The sequence below is a fragment of the Schistocerca americana genome, chromosome 6 (assembly GCF_021461395.2).
Source record: "Schistocerca americana isolate TAMUIC-IGC-003095 chromosome 6, iqSchAmer2.1, whole genome shotgun sequence".
NCBI lineage: Eukaryota > Metazoa > Arthropoda > Insecta > Orthoptera > Acrididae > Schistocerca > Schistocerca americana.
The window spans coordinates 11,560,475-11,583,662 of record NC_060124.1 but is presented as its reverse complement, the minus strand read 5'-3'; the positions used below and the strand labels follow the sequence as shown (position 1 = coordinate 11,583,662).

General features: G+C 44.4%; 1 protein-coding gene across 1 annotated transcript in view; it reads left to right on the top strand.

The window, feature by feature from the left end:
- Positions 1-22,257, top strand: part of LOC124619674 (radial spoke head 1 homolog) — a 139,073-nt gene extending 116,816 nt beyond the window's left edge. The window contains exon 7 of the mRNA XM_047146216.1: positions 22,181-22,257. Within this exon, the coding sequence (XP_047002172.1) occupies positions 22,181-22,257 (77 nt within the window). The remainder of the gene's footprint in view (positions 1-22,180) is intronic.
- The last annotated feature ends 931 nt before the right edge of the window (positions 22,258-23,188 follow it).

Genomic DNA, 23,188 nt, shown 5'->3' with positions numbered 1-23,188 from the left:
CTAAAAATAAGAATAATCATCGCAATGATGTAAAGTCACTTAGTATTGCACAAAAATGCATGCATTATTCAGGAACACACATTTTCAATAACTTGCCAGTAGCCATAAAAAGCTTAACAACCAATGAAATTCAGTTTAAGAGAAGCCTAAAGGATTTATTGGTGGCCAACTCCTTCTACTCCATTGATGAATTTCTCAGAACCAAGTGATATATATATATATAAAACTTCTGCACAATTCCAGTGCAGTAATGTTTCATTGTAGATAAGTGTGTGTGTGTGTGTGTATAAATACAATCTAACTTCTGCACCATTTCAGTGCAGTAATGTGTTCATTGTAAATAATTATTATAGTAGTTCTATCACATATTTAGTACCTTATAAATAAATACACATATCCTTGGGTAACAGAAGAAATATTGAATTTAATTGATGAAAGGAGAAAATATAAAAATGCAGTAAGTGAAACAGGCAAAAAGGAATACAAACGTCTCAAAAATGAGATCGACAGGAAGTGCAAAATGGCTAAACAGGGATGGCTAGAGGACAAATGTAAGGATGTAGAGGCCTATCTCACTAGGGGTAAGATAGATACCGCCTACAGGAAAATTAAAGAGACCTTTGGAGATAAGAGAACGACTTGTATGAATATCAAGAGCTCAGATGGAAACCCAGTTCTAAGCAAAGAAGGGAAAGCAGAAAGGTGGAAGGAGTATATAGAGGGTCTATACAAGGGCGATGTACTTGAGGACAATATTATGGAAATGGAAGAGGATGTAGATGAAGATGAAATGGGAGATACGATACTGCGTGAAGAGTTTGACAGAGCACTGAAAGACCTGAGTCGAAACAAGGCCCCCGGAGTAGACAATATTCCATTGGAACTACTGACGGCCGTGGGAGAGCCAGTCATGACAAAACTCTACCATCTGGTGAGCAAGATGTATGAAACAGGCGAAATACCCTCGGACTTCAAGAAGAATATAATAATTCCAATCCCGAAGAAAGCAGGTGTTGACAGATGTGAAAATTACCGAACTATCAGCTTAATAAGTCACAGCTGCAAAATACTAACACGAATTCTTTACAGACGAATGGAAAAACTAGTAGAAGCCAACCTCGGGGAAGATCAGTTTGGATTCCGTAGAAACACTGGAACACGTGAGGCAATACTGACCTTACGACTTATCTTAGAAGAAAGATTAAGGAAAGGCAAACCTACGTTTCTAGCATTTGTAGACTTAGAGAAAGCTTTTGACAATGTTGACTGGAATACTCTCTTTCAAATTCTGAAGGTGGCAGGGGTAAAATACAGGGAGCGAAAGGCTATTTACAATTTGTACAGAAACCAGATGGCAGTTATAAGAGTCGAGGGACATGAAAGGGAAGCAGTGGTTGGGAAGGGAGTAAGACAGGGTTGTAGCCTCTCCCCGATGTTGTTCAATCTGTATATTGAGCAAGCAGTAAAGGAAACAAAAGAAAAATTCGGGGTAGGTATTAAAATTCATGGAGAAGAAATAAAAACTTTGAGGTTCGCCGATGACATTGTAATTCTGTCAGAGACAGCAAAGGACTTGGAAGAGCAGTTGAATGGAATGGACAGTGTCTTGAAAGGAGGATATAAGATGAACATCAAAAAAAGCAAAACAAGGATAATGGAATGTAGTCTAATTAAGTCGGGTGATGCTGAGGGAATTAGATTAGGAAATGAGGCACTTAAAGTAGTAAAGGAGTTTTGCTATTTGGGGAGCAAAATAACTGATGATGGTCGAAGTAGAGAGGATATAAAATGTAGACTGGCAATGGCAAGGAAAGCGTTTCTGAAGAAGAGAAATTTGTTAACATGCAGTATTGATTTAAGTGTCAGGAAGTCATTTCTGAAAGTATTCGTATGGAGTGTAGCCATGTATGGAAGTGAAACACGGACGATAAATAATTTGGACAAGAAGAGAATAGAAGCTTTCGAAATGTGGTGCTACAGAAGAATGCTGAAGATTAGATGGGTAGATCACATAACTAATGAGGAAGTATTGAATAGGATTGGGGAGAAGAGAAGTTTGTGGCACAACTTGACCAGAAGAAGGGATCGGTTGGTAGGACATGTTCTGAGGCATCAAGGGATCACCAATTTAGTATTGGAGGGCAGCGTGGAGGGTAAAAATCGTAGAGGGAGACCAAGAGATGAATACACTAAGCAGATTCAGAAGGATGTAGGTTGCAGTAGGTACTGGGAGATGAAAAAGCTTGCACAGGATAGAGTAGCATGGAGAGCTGCATCAAACCAGTCTAAGGACTGAAGACCACAACAACAACAACATAAATAAAAAACTTTTTTATTTTAAATTCAGTGCATTAGTTTTTGTAAAATGATTCTTTCATACAGTGTTCATTTAAAAAAATGACGATCATTCCACTTGGGACCTGTGGAAGGTACATTAGCTTATTTCTTTCAGTTGTAAATATTTATCATGTATTATTGTTTTTTTGACATGTTCCACTTCCTGGAGGAACTCCTCACTACGGATCAATTGGAATGAAAGTAAATCTAATCTAATCCATGAATTTTCTGTTACTAGTTCACCTGCTCGTGTCCTTTCTCAAACATTTGGTTAAATATCCGTTTACCTTTAATATCGTTGTGAAATGGTTTTAACTAGGATCGGACGACGTCGAAAAGAGTGAAGTTTATCATTTAGGATAGTCAATTACAGATAACAAATTTCGCGTTTTTATTTTCTAGTTTGTTTCGCGCAACCGACAATGAAATTGCATAACGTCTTAATATCGCCTGTATGCCACAACTCCCAATGAAACTTTTTATGCTGATGCTTCAATTCAGGAAAATTTTCTGATGCGACTAATTAATATAATTCGGATTATCCTATTTGAAACAGTAGTAAACGGTGTAAGATACTCACATGTCAACGAGCGCACGTCTTAACCGACTGCGAAGTCAGGACTTGCAACTGCAACTTGACTACTGCCGACTTGCTGCTCTTACTGACCACATGCACAGCACGAACAAATAATAAACTTCAAAGATTCTTGTAGGCCAAGACATCCTAACAGACTCAACAAAAATGCCAATAAAGCAACCAATACATATCCAATAAATTTTTTCTGGGTTTGTGACCGCATTGTCAATACATAAAATTACCGCCATTTCGGTCCCTGTTGCAAGTGACCTTCTTCAGAAGGTGACAATGGCCGCGGAAGTCTACGTTTATATTTAACCGATATGTTGTGGGAGGTTATAGGACCTCATGCAGGAAGTTCACTTACACTGAGTTAGGTAGCGTATCCACGTCGATCATCCACCCATACTTCGATTTACCCAAAATAGATACCTCTAACACAGGCGTAACAACTGCTGCAATATCCAGTTTATGATAGTGAGACACATGTAATACACATTATCTTCATATGAGCGGTTTATATAAAATAGCGTGTCACTTTCTATCTCATACTGAATGCTGATTGGTTCGCTTTTCCTTTTCAGTTACGCCTGTGTACTCAGGACAGTGGAACGACATTCAGCATGAATTCCGGCTGTCACGAAGAGCACGTAAGTAAATTACGTTATCCATACCGTATGACTATGGAGGTATATCTTAGTGAAATAATGAGACTAAGTGGCTAACTAGTAAGACTGTAGCAAACCCCAGAGGTGTTTGTAAAATACAGCGTGTGGTTGCCTGATGTTGCCTCTGCAATGGAATGCTCACGCTCTAATTAACTCGCAGACATGTAGTGCTACAAAAATTGTTAGTACGTTGTGCTAGCCAGTATTAATTATTAATAATCCGATTGTGATCTGATATAAATACAAAATTGAAAAGAATTTACATAACATTAAATGTGAGGTGGCAAATTCATCCGCCTTATATTGTGATGGCATCGAATCATTTAAAAATTTCAATAGATAGCATCAGGGGAGAGAATTTTAAGATTACTTGTTTCATTGAATATCACTGTAGTGGCTACATCCACATTACGAGTACAACATGTAGAGTAAGATCAAATATTCGCACCCTTATTAGTGGACATTAATATGGGGAGTGTCCACATTTGTGGCGGCTTAAACTCTGTGGTGGCACTTTCAGTGAGGTGTCTGACTGGAGAGGGATGGCAGGCCATATTTCCTCAAGAGCAGAAACCAGAGGAGGTAGGATTCTACATGTTGCGGTCTGCAGCGAAGTGGACGTTTTAACTAATGCCATTGGATTCAGGTCGGGACCTGTGTCAGACCAATCCATTGAAGGAATGTTGTCCACAAACTGTTGACTCATAGACGCTGCTTTACGAGAGGGTTACAAACATGTGTTCACAATATCCCTCAATTAGCATTTTCTTGAGAGCAATAAGGGGACCACACAGTAACCACGAATATCACCCGCATACCGTAGCACCATCTTCTCTGTATGCCACTATTGTCACTAGTTGACATGATGGTAGGCCACGTTCTGGAGGCACTCGCCAATTCCAAACTCTCCTATCGAATTGCAACAGGGTAGAGAGTGATTCATAGCTCCAAATCACACTTTTCCGGCAGTCATCGACAGTCCAGTGCGCCGCTCTTTGCACCACATCAAGCACCGCTTAGCATTGACTACAGATACTGATGAGGAGCTGCTCGATTATTGTGGCCTGTTCTTTTTAACTCCCTACGCACAGTCATAGTGCTAGCTGGACTGCTGGTGGCACTTTGCATCTGACGAGTGGTTCTTCCGCTGATTTCATACGACTTTTTAAAGTCACCCTCCGCATTGCTCGTTGGTCGCTGTCCGTCATTACACTAGGCCAGCCTGGTCTTGCGTTAGCTACGGTTGTTCTTTGCGTTTCCGTTTCGCAATCACATCACCAATTGTTGACTGGGCAGCTGTAGAAGGGCTGCAATGTTGCTGTTGGATTTGATATACAGGTAGACTCAGATGACTAGTCCACGTTCCAAGCCACTGACGTCTCCCGATCGACGCTTCTGCTGTAGCTGCTCCTCTGCTGTAGCTGCTCCTCTGCTGTAGCTGCTCCTCTGCTGTAGCTGCTCCTCTGCTGTAGCTGCTCCTCTGCTGTAGCTGCTCCTCTGCTGTAGCTGCTCCTCTGCTGTAGCTGCTCCTCTGCTGTAGCTGCTCCTCTGCCGGCAGCACAGTACTTCCCGCCTCCTCTGACTGTGGCGAGTATGCCTATGGTCACATCTAGTGGTCTATCTCGCTTTTCACAGCGGCGTCCGCATACTGTTAGGTACACCAGGGCCACTCTTTTAAAGACCGAGACGTTTACATTGCTCCTATTGTACAGAGTGTTGAAACTGAATTGGAGACGAATATCTGCGTACATATTTCACATTTGCTGTGTCGTACAATGTGGGGTTTACTCTGTATTAATATTAGCCACTGCCTTCCAATTCTATTCATATACAGGGTGTTACAAAAAGATACGGCCAAACTTTCAGGAAACATTCCTCACACACAAAGAAAGAAAATATGTTATGTGGACATGTGTCCGGAAACGCTTAATTTCCATGTTTGAGCTCATTTTAGTTTCGTCCACCTACGCTCAATGGAGCACGTTATCATGACTTCATACGGGATACTCTACCTGTGCTGCTAGAACATGTGCCTTTACAAGTACGACACAACATGTGGTTCATGCACGATGGAGCTCCTGCACATTTCAGTCGAAGTGTTCGTACGCTTCTCAACAACAGATTCTGTGACCGATGGATTGGTAGAGGCGGACCAATTCCATGGCCTCCACGCTCTCCTGACCTCAACCCTCTTGACTTTCATTTATGGGGGCATTTGAACGCTCTTGTCTACGCCACCCCGGTACCAAATGTAGAGACTCTTCGTGCTCATATTGTGGACGGCTCTGATACAATACGCCATTCTCCAGGGCTGCATCAGCGCATCAGGGATTCCATGCGACGGAAGTAGGATGCATGTATCCTCGCTAACGGAGGACATTTTGAACATTTCCTGTAACAAAGTGTTTGAAGTCACGCTAGTACGTTCTGTTGCTGTGTGTTTCCATTCCATGATTAATGTGATTTGAAGAGAAGTAATAAAATGAGCTCTAACATGGAAAGTAAGCGTTTCCGGACCCATGTCCACATAACATATTTTCTTTCTTTGTGTGTGAGGAATGTCCCCTGAAAGTTTGGCCGTACCTTTTTGTAACACCCTGTATAGAACGAGTGAAAATGACTACCTATGTGCCTCCGTGCGAGCTCTAAATCCCCTTATTTAATTTCTGATAATCCCTCGCGATACGTATACTCGAGGCAGCAGAATCGTATGACAGCCGATCTCGAACATGTTTTTTTTTATGTATTTACACAACAAGGATTCGCAGGTCATCGTTGCCTTTCTTCAACTTTGTAAGCAATCACAGGTGACCGCATTGTAGGCCAGTATTGATGAAATGCGGAATACGTACGTAGATGTACGAGGAGCTTCGGTAAGCAATGCAACATATTTTTCTTCTCAAAGTACGTGGATTTTACACAGGATTTCAATAAAACATATTATTCCCCACTCTTTTGGCTACAAAGCCAAGTTTTTTTAAACAAAATGTTCGTTAAATGCGAGGGCCTTACGCCAACTCTCTGGGATGGCATGTGTAGCCTCATGTTGCCACTCGACTAGTCGTCGTCGGAGCCAACGTCTTCCTGCACAGTAGATGCTTCCTGCCGACGGCATCCGTCATTGAGCACAACAGATGGAAGTCGGTAGGTGCGACATAGGATGGACGAAGGAGGACAGTCCATTGAACTTTTGTGAGCTCCTCCCGTGTGGGCAGATTCTGTGAGGCCCTGCGTTGTCATGGAGAAGAAGTTCGTTTGCATTTTTGTAGCGACGAACACGCTGAAGTCGTTTCTTCAATTTCTTGAGGATAGCACAGTAGTCTTCAGAGTTGATTGTTGCACCATGAGGGAGGGTATCAAACAGAGTCCCACAAGACCGTCGCCGAGACTTTATCGACTGAGGACGCGGCTTCGAACTTTTTCTTCGGGGGAGAGATGGTGTGGCGCCACTCCACAGATTGCCGTCTTGTTACCGATTTGAAGTGATGAAGCCATGTTTCATCGCCTGTGACGATGTTCGACAAAAATTATCACGATCAGCCTCGTAACGTGCAAGCAATTCCGTACAGATCGTCCGTCGTTACTTTTTATGGTCTCTCGTTAGGCGGCGAGAAACGCGACGGGACATACCTTCGAGTACTCCAACTGGTGGACGAGTGTGTCAGCATTACCAGCAGAATATTTCTCGTCCAGCATGAATATCGATCTGCAGACAGAGTCAGGGATAGCCAGGCCTGTGGCACGATCACAGCGTTCTCTCATAGAGTGTGTCGCCACCGCGGGACTGTCACCTGGCCCCTTCCACTGACGCGAGAGAGTCAGTAAATACCGTGGCCCAACATTTGCGCATCATTTCCTCGCTATTCTCTTAGGCCTTTGATCTGCCATTCATAGTAGAGTGATCGGCTTTGGTTGTGTTCGTTTTTCAATTCGCATTGCTCTCTGGACTGTTTATTGCGTCCTTACGACTTTAGGTACTCTCTGGAATTTCCTTTTGGTTAAATGGTTCGAATGGGTCATCAGCCCCCTAGAACTTAGAACTACGTAACTACTTAACTAACCTAAGAACATCACACACATCCATGCCCGAGGCAGGATTCGAATGTGCGATCGTAGCGGTCGCGCGGTTCCAGACTGTAGCGCCTAGAACCGCTCGGCCACCCCGGCTGGCTCCTTTAGGTTAGCCATTCACTTCGTGAACTCCGCCATCTTCTACCAAAGGAAACGCATGATTGTTCCACCAGTCTCTACGTCACTGCCACTGCGAGTCGAATCATCATAAACTGTATTCTGCCTAGGCAGAGAAGTATAGAAAATTGAGATTGGGACCGACCATCTGTTAGCGGTCAAGCTGAGACACCTGGAATGATTTTCCATGTGAGTAATTATGCATGGGGACATGAAAGGCATGTGTTTAAACACCAACTGCAGCAGGTTTAAGCTTGCCTCCTCTATGGAACTCCAACATCACTAAAAGGATACAACTCAGAAATATTACCGTTTAAAATGACTACTAGTGAAGAGGTGAGAAAAGAAATCTACGGAAGGCTCTCACAAGAGGCAGGCCAGGTTACTGGGACATCTGCTGCGGCATCTTTCACCAGTAGATGAAAGGTGCTGTAGTAGGGAAAAATAGTAGGGGCAGACTCAGACTAGATTATACAAAAATGTATTAAAGATAAATTAAAAGTTTTCCAGAAAGGAAAATATCATCACAATTTAAAAAAATGTAGGGGAGTATACCAAAAGGCAAAAGACTACAGGCTTACAAAACCTTTAGAGGAGGATCTCCTTTAGAAACTAGCCAGTAGGTTTCTCATCTCACCACCTAGTGCTCGTGAAGTATCACACAGAGGCGGTGATGCCACAATTCTCTCCTTGGTTCGTTGGTTGATTTGGGGGAGGGGACCAAACAGCGAGGTCATCGTCCCATCAGATTTAGAGAAGGATGGGAAAAGAAGTCAGCCGTGCCCTTTCGAAGGAACCATCCCGGCATTTGCCTGAAGCGGTTTAAGGAAATCACAGAAAACCTACCAGGATGACCAGGCGCGGGTTTGAAGCGTCGTCTTTCCGAATGCGAGTCCAGTGTTCTAACCACTGCACCACCTCGTTCGGTTTTCCCTTGGTCAAATGACATAGACACAAAGCCTCTAACCCAGCCTTCGTAAGCCAGGCCGTCAGACAACGAGGTCCCGCTGGTGAAAACTAATTACTATCAAGACCACGTCCTACTCACACAAGAGATGAGTTCAGGTCACTTGCCTTGGGAGGCAAGTGACATCTTGATGTATTAAGGTTCGAGCATGTGAAAGTGCAGCCACTGTGATCTTCTAGTATTCGGAAGGTGGTAAAGTGTCTATCTCCCCCCTGCCACTAGTTTTCCATGTGGGTGCATAATCGGCCTATCATACTACAACACCTCTGCTCCAAAAGACGTTCTGGGGTGGCTGGTTTTGAAAATCTGACTGTCGACGTGAGGGCTGTAATTGGAGGCGTACAGCATCAGGCATGTAACGCACAGTTCTATACGCTCATTTTGCGTCTTCTAAAGTTGAAATTCTTCTCTCAGAAGACCACGCACGGCCCTGCTTCTACTTATGAAGTGGTGGCTGAAACTGATCTGAAAAAAAAAGCCGGTATACTTTCCAGTAAAGAGCACATAAATTCTTTCCAAGTGACACCATTAATTTATTGAGCGTACAATTCTTGCCACAACACTGTTCAAAATACACTCACGAGACATTACACAACATTGTACTCGACTGATTGCTTCGTAAGTCATGTACGCAACTCGCAAATTATAATGTCGATCACAGTACCTCTTGTGTCAATTACTTCTTAACAACCCTTGAGCATATTCTGAGTGAACGAGCTACAACTCCTGCTATCAACTATGGCAAACCGCGACCTTGCACTCGCGATGGCTTGCGCCTACGACCACCAGCCAACTCTCTCGTAAGCAGCAGTGCAGTATCTGACTCAACATTTTGACCAATGAAAGGCAACGCTACCATATACGCCCATGTTGCGCTCAACCAATGATAAGTGAAGACCCCGTCTCCAAGTGAATTGTCACGCCTTAGCTCATCAGCAACGTCGCAATATGCTCTCCAAGAGAATGGATTGAGACGTAAGAGCAATGCACAATATTCTGACTCACCATGTGCCTGTTTGCAATAGACGCTACAGTAACAAGGACCTGTAACGCCCGGGGCCCGGACGCTGCGCTGCACGGTGGTGGTAGGTTGCTGAGGTCAGCCTCTAGATGGACTATTACACTTGGACGTCGGTGAGCCTGCCAGACGCCCGGTGGCGCTAGTGAGACATAAGTAACAAAGTAACCCTTTGTTGCTCCAAGACACGCGTGTGTCTTGATTCTTACGCCATTTGCGGCAGCAGGGCAGCAGTGGCGTGCGTCATGCCAGGCACGTGGCGACATCAGTGCTCAGTAGGCAGCCCCGATATCAGCAGTGGCTGAAACAGCAGCGTCAGCCGTCAGCGCCCAGTCACATCAGAAGGCCACTGGCCACACTAGGCAGGCAGCGTCGTTCCCGCTGGCCGTGGCCAATAGCAGCTCCGGAAAGTGGATAACCAGGGCATGCCTTCCCGTAACATAGACCGCGAGTATCAAAGGCACCACCAGTTCCGCAAAAATAGCATGAAGTTGTACGGATTCAGCTGCGGCCAGCCGACAGGAGAACAGCTGGCAGCAAAGAAGTCGGCCCACAGGAATAGAAGGCAGGTGGTAGCAGCTATGCGCCCCACGATGTAAGATGATGGTCTGCTCCCTGGACTCACTGATTGGGCCACCAAAAGATCTGCTGGTTGATAGTGCCCACAGCCCCCCTCGTCTTGCCTCAGGTGCAGCATTGCGGCTCACAGTGGCTATGAACCTCAGGCAGGCCTTGCTGTTTCATCAAAGACTGAAGACAGTTGGACGAGATGAGCAGAGGATACACCACCATGGATCCAACCTCCAGACTGGACGGGTGCAAGTAGAGTTGAGTCCTCCACTGGAACAAGAGTAACATTTATGGATGACTGGCCTGTGTTCCCTGCTACTGTGAGGCTGCAGTGATATCACTTGGCCTGCTTTTCTTGTCTGGTCAGCTTCTCTGGTCACCCTGGCCCAGACTGTAAGGTGTCTCAGCCCTGCCTTCAGGAGCAGTGGCGGGTGTATTTTGTAGAGTTGGTGTACTGAATAGTTACTCTTGCGTCCAACTTGATACTCTCTTGCTCCACTCTGCGTAGTCATGATAGTGACGGTCCCCTCTACCTAATCAGTCTAATACACCAGAGCCTTGGACATCCAATGTGTGGCATTAAACTCTGTCTTGCAGTTGTATTACATGCAGCTTCTGTGGTCCTTCTTTGTTTACATTCCACCTGCCTGTTATCATCTTGATCTTCTTTGCCCAACTCTCGAACTATCAGGAGAAGGATTCAAAATTTAATTCAACTGTGCCAAAGATATTATTCCATGACGCTTTGCCCGTCACCTTGAAAGTGTTGTTAATAAAAATTCTCTACTTTAAACTAGACTGAACTGCATGTGGCTGCTTTAGTCTTTAATAAAACTTGCGTCTGACTGTGTATTTAACTGAACTGAACTTTATCTGACTGCATGAAAATATTGTTGGAAAATTAATACTCAAAATACACATCTGATTGCATGAAAGTTTAGTGGTAAAAATAAATTAAAGTCACCAACCTGCATCTGACTGCGTCTGTGGACTTACCTCGTGCACTCCTTCCCGTTTAGCCGATAATAAAACATATATTCAACTCAGCTGTAGTGCAATGGCATAAAATTGTCATTCTAGATAACTTTACTCATTTTGGCCCTGTTTGTTACTCAATAAAAATTCTGTCCTGATCTGAATAATTTGCCAACTGTGCAATGGCATATAGATTATTTTACTCTCATAAATGAAATTATTAGCTTTACTCATGGGAACTTTAATGTACCTTTTGGTTCAATGCAAGCACAAGATGCGGAGAACGACATAAGGTGTGAGATGAAACTCTAATTTTATCTAAAAAATATTTATTTTTCAAACTTTTAAGGCACATGCGAAAAATTAAAAAAAAAACTTCTGCGTGGATTTATGAGAAAGTTTCAGAAAACGCTTATTGCATCAACAATGGGATTTCTATCTAGCTTTTAGACATTATTTAACCAAAGAAAACCTATTTTATTAATTATTCTTTCTAGTTTCCCCAGGTATGTGCCGAGTTTCGCTCAATATATAGCTTATTATGTGCGTAGCGCCAATTCTTACTTTGATGCTGTCACGACCCGGCTGCCTCCTACAGGCATCTAGCTCCGACTCGAAATACGTCTGCTGTCTCTGCCCATCTCCTCACCACTACTCAAACTTTTACCGCGTGCACCTAGCTCTGTTAGCTGTCAAAGATCTTACTACTCGAAGATGTACTACTCGTCCAACCTTACGGTTGGGAACTATCGACATTTTTCACTGGCTCTATCCTGATCGAATCTCAGCACATACCTTTCAACCTGCCGACCGAAAAGGTGTTATCATCTCCCTCCATCAGCGAGAACTGAAACAGATGAAACAAGCAGAACAATTGCCTTTTAAACCTTCATAAACTCTCCAGAGCCTCAGAGTCAGGAACCAATTGTCAAACACACAAGATTACCCCTCGGGATACAAGTACCTAAAGGGAGTCCACAATCCATCATCTGTTGGCGACCTGACTGGATGAGGTAAGGCATCTTCTATGTCACCAGATTCGTTTGCGTCGGAAAGTAAACCGGTTTTGTGACATATTACAAGTTCCTAATCAGGGGTGAATTATTTACTTCACCTGAGTGCTTCAGAAGCCAGGTTTTTTATTACCTGCGTATTATTAGACACAATTCCTACGTTTTCGTTAAGGTCTACAGTAGTGTTTTTTTTTTTTAATCTTTATTCAGAATTGGCTACAAAGATACATATCAACCCACTACCTTACTACATTAGTGGGTCCTAATATTACAGTCATATTACAATTACTGCAACTTAATTGCTAACACTATAGGTATGTTAATTCTACTCGTACTATTATTTCACCACTACAGGCATTTCTATTCAGCTATTACCTGTTGTACGTGTATCTTGGTTGCTAGTTCATTGTGAGTGGTTCTCTAAGTTGTTATTTTACGATGTACATGCAACTATCTATACCTAACTAATCTACACTACCTACAGCGTTACAGGTGTGCCAGTTGTTGTTGTTGGCTATGCCAACCGAGCTAACCCCAGTGGACACTGGGCTGGCCAAAGACGTTAATCGCTGCAGTGCTATCCTAAGGGGTTTTCCTGTCTTATCCTACAACTAACCTATTTCTTATCTATTCTGTCATTGTCGGTGCGTGTCACGATCATGAAAAGTGTGTGCACACCCCCCCCCCCCCCTCACCCCAACCCGAGACATGACGGATCCCAGCCGTGAAGCAGCTGGCCAAGTCCACGCCCCGGCGGAACAGGATAGGTGCACGGAGTCTAATTCGGGTAATTACGTATTATAGATTGTTCCTTAAAAATTCCTTAAGAACTTTTCTGGATATTGCATCTGAGAGTTTGTTCAGGACGTGAAAGGTGTCCTCATGCCTGTGCAGGTGGTGTGTGTCATGGTTAGGAAGTTGTTGTCGAAGTTCATCTGCAACATCGTCGAATAGGGGGCACTCATACTCAACACGGCCTGGACTGCGTTGCACGGCACCAGTCACTCGCTGGTGTAGCCCGCCTCTCGAACCGACATAGGTATGTCGGGTATGGTCCATGTCCAGTAAGAAAGTGGAGCAGTCCTCTGGTTAGTTTAACGTATGTAAGCTGTAATTGCTCCTCAATGTGTGGCAGCAACTCATACCTTCTTCGCCCCATATCATCATTATCCCACTGCTCTTGCCACAATTCTTTCCCCCTTCTTTTTATTCCAGGATTATCCCCGTTGTTTCCACTACTTTTTCCCTCCTCTCCTTCTCCACCGTACCAGGTGGCCTGTTCCCTTATTTTTATATCAAAGGGACAGAGCCCCATTAGTAAGAGCAATGCCCCCCCCCCCAGGAGTTGTTCCATATGCCCCTACTGAGTGCAGGAGCATGTTTCGCTGCACCATTCTTACGGCCATAGCAGGCATAGCCCTCGTGAGCCTGTGTGCCCAGACCACTGACCAGTATCCCACAATTGAGGTTAGGATGCTATTATGGTATAATTTAATTAGGTCAGGTGGGAGATGGAAGCGTTTGTGGCCAATTCCAATTAGGTTGTTTAGCGTTTCTAATGATCTTTGTGCTATGGTGTCAATATATGATTTATAGTTCCACCTCTCGTCGACGATTACACCTAGATATCGGGCCTCACAGCACCGAAGAACTGGTGAGCCTTTAATTCTAAAAGTTGGATTCCTAATAAGTTGTCCAAGTATGTGGACTTGCTTGGCGCAATTGTCATTTCGGCTTTCTGGCACCATGCCGTCATAATAGATATAGCTCTTTCAACTTTAGGCTCTAGGTCCTCGCGGCTACAGCCGCTAACCAGCAGGAGGAGGTCGTCTGCATAGGCTATGACCTCTAGCACATCGTTACTGCTCTTTAACTCATCCAGAAGGGGTTCCATGTTGACATCCCAAAGGAGAGGCCCCAGGACAGAGCCCTGAGGACACCCCTTTGTTATCTTCTTCCTAATTCTTCCACTAGGGGCCGATAGCCAGACCTCCCTGTCTTCGCAATAGCTCCTAAGACAGCCATATAACGGCCCTGGACAATTCTTTTCTGAAAGCAGGAGAAGAGCGCAGACCACCACAGGTTGTCAAAGGCGCCATTGATGTCCACCATGATGGCAACAGTGTACCTGTGCGGGACAGAGTCACATACATCTGCAGCCAGGGCGATTGCGTCACACGCTGATCGCCCTGACTGGAAGCTGAATTGTCTGTCACTCATCCCACACAACACGTGGTGTGCTCTGTCTGCTAGCAACTTCTCAAAAACTTTGCCCAGCACGTCCAGTAAGCAGATGGGTCTGTAAGATTTCACATCTTTAGGGTCTTTATCTGGACCTTTTTTGATTATTGCGACATTTGCTATTTTCCAAATGGATGGAAATTTTCACAGCCGTAGACACTCATTGTATAACTTAGCGAGAGGTGCCACCAGCTGGCGGGCGAGGAATTGCACCACCTCTGTTATAATGGCATCTGGTCCAGGAGCCTTGCCCTTCTTAAGGGCCTTTATTTGGGCACCTACCTCCTCTTTGGAGAAGAGATAAACCATGGTATTGTTTACGTAGACCTGCTGGTTTTCTCTCCCGACCCTTTGTTGTTCATCTGAGACGTCTTCCTCTCTATCATCAGGTAACAGGACCCGAAGGAGGACCTCAACAGTTTCCCCGCCAAGGTTGGTTGTTTGGGGAAGGAGACCAGACAGTGTGGTCATCGGTCTTATCGGATTAGGGAAGGATGGGGAAGGACGTCGGCCGTGCCCTTTCAGAGGAACCATCCCGGCATTTGCCTGGAATGATTTAGGGAAATCACGGAAAACCCAAATCAGGATGGCCGGACGCGGGATTGAACCGTCGTCCTCCCGAACGCGAGTCCAGTGTCTAACCACTGCGCCACCTCGCTCGGTTTTCCCCGCCAAGTCCCGGTCATCTGGTCCCCATCCCTAACGGTAGATATCACCATAGGCGACCTTTTGTTTCCTGTACTAGCTTGTACAGGATACCCCATAGGTCTGTAGCCAATTGGCTTTGTATGTACATGTCCCAACTCCTCAGCCTGACTGCCCTGAGCTCCTGTTGGAACTGTTCTTTGGCTTCTGTGTACGCTTGCAGCCATCGTTGCTTTTCTTCCCAGATGACACTCCGATGGTAATACCTCCTCGCCCTCCTTACAGACTGGCGCATCTGTCCCAGTTCGGCTGAGCATGGTGAAGGGGTGGCCGCAACGGCTCTCCTCCAGCCTTCACCGCCTTGGTAACTTCTTTCACCAGCACTTCGGCGTATTCCTCTACATTCTCATCACCCTCCGGCAATATCGGTACGTCGCACTCCCTCGCTAAGTGGTCCCAGTCTCACCCCATGTCCCAGTGGCACTCCCGGTCCATTATGGAAAAGGTTATTACACTATGGCCGCTTGTTGTGACCTGATCCCATACTGCCCAGTCCATTATCTCGTTGCATGATTTGGCATTACTAGAGTAACGTCGATGTTTGTGCCCTCCGCTGGAGTAGGTGGGGGGAGGGAGGTTCCCTTGCTTGTTGGCGACAACTAATTGCAGTGCCTTAATGGTTTCTTCTGCTTTTTCACCTCTGTCGTCTTGAGTGGCACTGAACCATAGGGTGGACTTGGCATTTATATCTGCTGTCACTATAAATCTTCGTTCCCGCAACGCTGTGGTTACTTGAGTTAGTTTATCCAGGAATTCATCAATTCCTCTGCCATATTGAAAGTACATATTGACGATATAAAGTACTCCTACGGGCGACTGTAATTCCATGACGTTGCAGTGGTCATCAGAGAAATATGCAAGGACTGTAGTTTTCTACGCCCTGTTTGCCACTATGACTGCAGCTCTTGGTTCCACTCCAAAGTGAATTACTTTCCAATTGACAGCCATGAAAGGTATTCACCCAGATTGGGAGTACAGCTCCTGCAGACAGAGGACATCTAAACTCATCTCCTCCACCACTCTGCGGAGTTCCTGCGGGACTAATTCGCTGTTCCGTGTGTTTATCTGTCCAACGCTTAAATGGTTCACGTGGAAAACATGCACGAATATGAGAATCTGGCCAGTTCCTACTCCAGGCGTGTGCTATTCTTCCATTAGTGATAACTGATTGACTGTGTAGCTCATCAAGATCAAATTTCTCATTTTGTCTCTCAAACACCTTTCTGACTAAGTCCTGCAGGGCCCCAAAGTCAGTGGGAAGATTCATTGTCTTAAACTCCATCCTATCTACAGCCTCCATTACCAGAAAGGTGATTTCTCCTCCATACTCATGGTCGGCGCACACCACATGCCTTAAGGCTGTAGTGAGGACAGCCGGCTCCTCTAGGCGAGCTAATTGCAGAGCATGCTCCAGGTTGGGGTATATCCTAGCAGGGTCCATTCCCAACCCTCTCTGAGGTGGGAGGCCAGTTGACGAACTTGAGCTGCTCGCATCATTCACCTGCACTGGCTCTTTGGTACTTGTTTCATTGCACATTTTCACCGGTAGACTCTCTACCACAGGATGCCCATGTGGTCGTGCATGATCTTCAGACGACCTTAGTCCCCGGCTTGGAGGAGAGGGAGCCTCTTTCTGACCACAAGGGCCTGTTTGCACACATGTGCTACTTTTGTTGCTACTGTTAGAGATTGCGACTTTGTGAACTTTTGAATGAATTCTCTGACTATTTGCCCTCATTGCATCCCTCAACCTTTTGCTCGGGGACTTTCTCTTAGGCTTACTGTGTTCAGGTATAGCCTCAGCCATAATCGGTTCAGGCAATAAGCCTTTGCTTTAGCATTCGGTATGTTGGGCAGTTTCTTCCGGTGGTGTTACAGGTCTTCTTTCCTCTCCTTGCGCATGGGATGCATATCCCAGCTTTGCCACAGTTCTTCTTAACGTGATCCTCAGCTCCACACCTGGAGCAAGCTGGCTTTCGTTCACAGTGCTTAAGGATATGGTCCAAGTCGCCACAATTGTGGCATCAGAGAACCACTAAGTAATCTCGGACATTGATGGCATGGAAACCTATGTAGATTCTGCCCATTCTGGTGAGCCTTCGCCACATTTTTCCTGAGACCTCGGAAACGTGATGTACTACATCCCAGGGCCCAGTTTTAAAGCGTAACTTGAACTCATTTTTAAAAGTATCCCAGTCCATGTCATCAAAGTTTTGATGATACATTGTCTCATAGATATCGTAATCTTTTAATGCTACTGGTACGTCATAGAGAATCACCAAAGGGTTTCGCTATTTTGGTGGTTCGCACTTTATTGCTTTGTTCAGTGTTGTGTTCTTCAGAATTTTCTTTCTGTCATCCTCAGTGGCTACATTAACAATAACAACATTTTTTGTCACCTTTACCTTATTAATTTTGATTTTATCCTTCGCAGGGTCGATGGTAGTAGTAAAGATCTCCTGCACCTTCTTAATACTCTGTACAGGCAGGGGACTCAGGAAGACCGCCGTGTCTGGTCTCTTCGAAATATTGGCAATAGTCTCTTTGGTGGTTTGCGCTTGCTCGGCCACTCCAGCCCATATCTTGACCGGTCGCTGACGCAGTCTTTCATTCTCTTTTTCCAGTTCTTCTAAACGCCCCTCGAGCTTCGCAATGGCGATAGCCCAGGCAGCAAGTTCATTTTTGATTGCCAGGATTGCAGTCTGGCTAATTTTCCCATTCTTAACACTAGAGTCCAGTATCTGGTTAATTCTAGTGTGTCTCTCTAAACCATTTTCATCGTTCTGTCCCACGTCCTCTTGTGAGGTTGGAACAGTAGACACAGACGCCCTCGAAATCGCACTCGAAACACTCACCCTACAGTAGAGTTTGTGCAGCACGTGCCGATAGTCCGTTTATCTGCATAGTTTAGTTCTCCACGGTCTTTAGTATGGGCAGGGACTGCGATTGCGTGTGGATGCGAGCCGAGTTGGTGACACTTCGCTCTCAGCTTCAGGATGTGGTGGCTTCAGTTACACAACTTGAGGCTGCAGTGGATGGGCACCACTGTTCTGGGCCGGCCGTGGGGATCCAACTGACGCCCAGCACGTAAGAGTCCTCCGATAGGTCCTCAACGGTGGCCAACCCAGTTACTGCTCGCACTGAGTTGGACCCCTCACCTGTGGTCGAGTGGGAGGTCGCCCCGGGGCGAAGCAGGCGGTGAAAGACTTCCGAGGCGGCCGCACGTAAGACCTCCCAGGTTTGTCTGACAAACAGGTTCCAGGTGCTGTCTGTGGCTGACACTGTCGCTGAACCACACGCTGTCGCCTGTACTGTTTCAGAGGAAACCACTCAGTCTGCAAGATCCACTCAATCGCAAAGGGTGGGGTTGGGGTTATTGCTAGTTGGGAGCTCCAACGTTAGGCGCGTTATGGGGCCCCTTAGGGACGTGGCTGACAGGAAGGCACGTACGTGTTCGTACCGGGTGGAGTTATTCCAGATGTGGAAAAGGTCCTCCCAGATGCCATGAAGAGCACAGAGTGCAGCCAGCTGCAGGTGGTTGCTCACGTAGGTACCAATGATATGTGTCACTTTGGATCAGAAGAGATTCTCTCTGGTTTCGAGTGGCTAACAGAAGTGGTAAAGGTTGCCAGACTTGTTTCCAAGACGAAAGCAGAACTGACCATTTACAGCATAGTCGACAGGACTGATTTCGGACCTCTCGTACAGAGCCGACTGGAGGGTCTGAATCAGAGGCTCAGACTGTTCTGCGACCGTGTAGGCTGCAATTGCGCCAAAGGGTGGTTGGGTTTCGGGTTACGCTCATTGGGTCAGGTGTCCACTATACGCAGAAGGCGGCTACACGGGTAGCAGGGGCTGTGTGGCGTGGACTGGGCGGTTTTTTAGGTTAGAGGCTCTCGGGAAAACACAAGAAGGGCTTCAGTCTCTAAGTGTGCAAGCCGAACACAGGAAGAACGAAGATACAAGAACTAATGGTATAACAGTTGTAAACTGACGTAGCTGTGTTGGGAAAGTACCAGAGCTCCAAGCGCTAATAGAAAGCACTGATGCTCAAATCGTTATAGGCACTGAAATCTGGCTAAAGCCGGATATAAGATCAACCGAAATTTTTGCGAAGAACCTAACGGTGTTCCGAAAGGATAGGCTAAACACGGTTGGTGATGGCGTGTTTATTACTCTTAGAAGTAGTTTAACTTGCGAAATTGAAGTAGATACTTCCTGTGAGTTAGTATGGGCAGAGGTCATTGTTGGAAACCGGAATAAAATAATAATAGGATCCTTTTACCGACCTCCCAATTCAGATGATACAATTGCTGAAAGGTTCAAAGAAAACTCGAGTTTGATTTCAAACATGTACCAGACTCATACGATAATAGTTGGTAAAGACTTTAATTTACCCCCGATATGTTGGTAAAAATACATGTTTAATTCCGGAGGTACGCTTACAATATCATCCTAAATTGTGCGAAATGCATTCTCTGAAAATTATTTCAAGCAGTTAGTTCATGAGCCCACGCGGATAGTAAACGGTTGTGAAAACACACTTGACCTCTTAGAAACAAAGAATCCTGAGTTAATAACGAGCATCAAAACCGGTACAGGAATTAGTGAACACAGGGTTGTCGTAGCGAGGTTGAATATTGTAATCCCCAAATCCTCCAAAAATAAGCGAAAGAGAACGTATTAAAAAAAAAACAGATAAAAATTCACTTGACACCTTTGTGAGAGATAATCTCCACTCATTCCAAATTAATAATATAAGTGTAGACCAGATGTGGCTTGAACTCAAAGAAATAGTATAGGCAGCAATTGAGAGAAAATAAATTAACTAACGACGGAGTTGATCCTCCTTGGTACACAAAACGGGTTAGTACACTGTTGCAGGAACAACGAAACAAACATGCCAAATTTAAACAGACGCAAAATCCTCAAGATTGGCGATCTTTTACAGAAGCTCGAAATTCAATGCGAGATGCTTACAATAGTTTCCACAACGAAACTTTGTCTCGAAACCTAGCAGAAAATCCAAAGAGATTCTGGTCGTGTGTGAAGTATGTTAGCGGCAAGAAACAATCAATGTCTTCTCTGCGCGACAGCAATGGAGATACAATAGAAGACAGTGCTGCCAAAGCAGAGTTACTAAACACAGCCTTCAGAAATGCCTCCGCAAAAGAAGACGAAGTAAATATTCCAGAATTCGAATCGAGAACAGCTACCAACATGAGTAACGTAGAAGTAAATATCTATAACTTAAATCACTTAATAAAAGCAAATGTTCTGGTCCAGACTATACACCAATTAGATTCTTTCGGAGTATGCTGATTCATTAGCTCCATACTTGACAATCATATGCAACCATTCGCCCGACGAAAGATCCGTACCCAAAGACTGGAAAGTTGCACAGGTCACACCAATATTCAACAAAGTTAGTAGGAGTAATCCATTAAATTACAGGCCCATGTCGTTAACGTCGATATGCAGCAGGATTTTGAAACATATATTGTGTTCAAACATTATGAATTACCTCGAAGAAAACTGTCTATTGAGAGACAGTCAAGATGGGTTTAAAAAACATCGTTCCTGTCAAACACAACTAGCTCTTTATTCACATGAAGTGTTGAGTGCTATTGACAAGGGATTTCAGATCGATTCCGTATTTCTGGATTTCCGCAAGGCTTTTGACATTGTTCCACACAAGCGGCTCGTTGTGAAATTGTGTGCTTATGGAATATCGTCCCAGTTATGTGACTGGATTTGTGGTTCCCTGTCAGAGAAGTCACAGTTCGTAGTAATTGACGGAAAGTCATCGAGTAAAACAGAAGTGATTTTTGGCGTTCCCCAAGGTAGTGTTATAGGCCCTTTGCTGTTCCTTATCTATATAATCGCTTTGGGAGACAATCTGAGCAGCCGTCTTAGTTTGTTTGCAGATGACGCTGTCGTTTATCGACTAACAAAGTCATCAGAAGATCAAAACAAATTGCAAAACGATTTAGAAAAGATCTGAATGGTGCGAAATTGGCAGTTGACCCTAAATAACGAAAAGTGTGAGGCCATCCACATGAGTGCTATAAGGAATCCCTTAAACTTCGGTTACGCGATAAATCAGTCAAATCTAAAGGCAATAAATTCAACTAAATACCTATGAATTACAATTACGAACAAGTTAAATTGGAAGGGACACACAGAAAATGTTGAGGGGAAGGCTAACCAAAGACAGCGTTTTATTGGTAGGAGACTTAGAAAATGTAACAGATCATCTAAGGAGACTGCCTACACTACCCTTGTCCGTCCTCTTTTAGAATACTGTTGCGTGGTGTGGGATTCTTACCAGATAGGACGGACGGAGTACATCGAAAAAGTTCAAAGAAAGGCAGCACGTTTTGCGTACTATACGAGATTGGAATAATAGAGAATTGCGAAGGTGGTTCGATGAAGCCTCTGCCAGGAACTTAAATGTGATTTTCATAGTATCCATGTAGATGTAGATAGATGTAGATGTAGACTGAACCTGAAAGTCTGTAGTGCCTCGTTATCGAATTACGTAGGTATATACGAAGGTGATCAAAGCTCCTCCCACTAGCCTGTACCAGAGCCCAACAGATATATATATATATATATATATATATATATATATATATATATATATATATATTCTTTAACCTCACCTTAGGGATGATTAACGCAAAATTAAGCGGATAACAACCTATTCATTGGGCTATGAGCATTCATTCTTCCCACAGTAGGTTTGCGAATGGAACAGGATAAAACTTCGATTCATTGTACAACAGACAGATTTCTCTGTCAGACACGTTACAGCGATTTGAAGAGTCTATCGTTGATGTCGAAAACAGACACACTGCGTGTGGCTGGCATCGGTATCGATTTTACACGATATCACAGAAACCTTCTTTTTATCTGCAGGTGAGGCTGCATTGGCAGTGGAACCGGGACAAGAAGAAACAGAAGAGGGAATGGGCGACGAGTTCGCCACAACGTGAATTGGAATCACCTTGCAGCACTAGGCTATCGTATTTTCTGTAACTCCTTTACATTTGTTGATCGTTTACTTGAATGACATTTACAAATTCAAGGAATTCGTCACAGATTGTACTTATTAAAACTTAGTTCTGGAAAAAGGATATAGAATATTATCTCGACGTGTTATTCAAACGCCAGACTTTATTCTTGTCTGCTATGCATATGATCTACACAGATGTTTTGTAGATTCTCTATTCGTACTATTTACAAGACGTCAATTTCAGTGATGCACTCTATAACATTATTCAACGAGCTACTAAACTATTTCATTGCTGCTTAGTGAACATCACAGATATTATGTACTATTTCAAAATAAATACGGATTACATGTAATTTGGAGTAAATATTCAACGTATCTAATACATGAAGAAATTTTAGGAAGGGTAACATGAGAAATTGAACATTTAGTCAATCCTGGAGGCGTGATCGGATGCTTATACTACTAGACGTAAATCCATCATAAAATTATGGAGTGAGGAACAGCGTCCGATCGAACTTTTGCGGAAATATATGCAATCAGCAATTATTTCTGGAAACTGTCCTACACACGAAGGCAGTGATGTGGATCGAGCTGGAGAACGATTGGAAGGTGGTTCAGATAAGCATAAATACGAGTATCTACCATGTAACACATAGCAGTGGTTACCGCTCTGCTATTCTTCGCATGACCTTGTTCAGTCTGATGTTCCGGAAGTCAATAATTCTAAACTTGCCGCACTGCTTAGCAGGCGACCTTAATGTTGTTTCACGATACTCAGTCGTTATTTGTCAAATCTCCTCCACCGAGAACGTGTCTAACGTGATTTAATTTATTGTGTCAGTTAGTAGCAGGGATGGCTAGAGGACAAATGTAAGGATGTAGAGTCATAACTACCTAGGGGTAAGATAGAT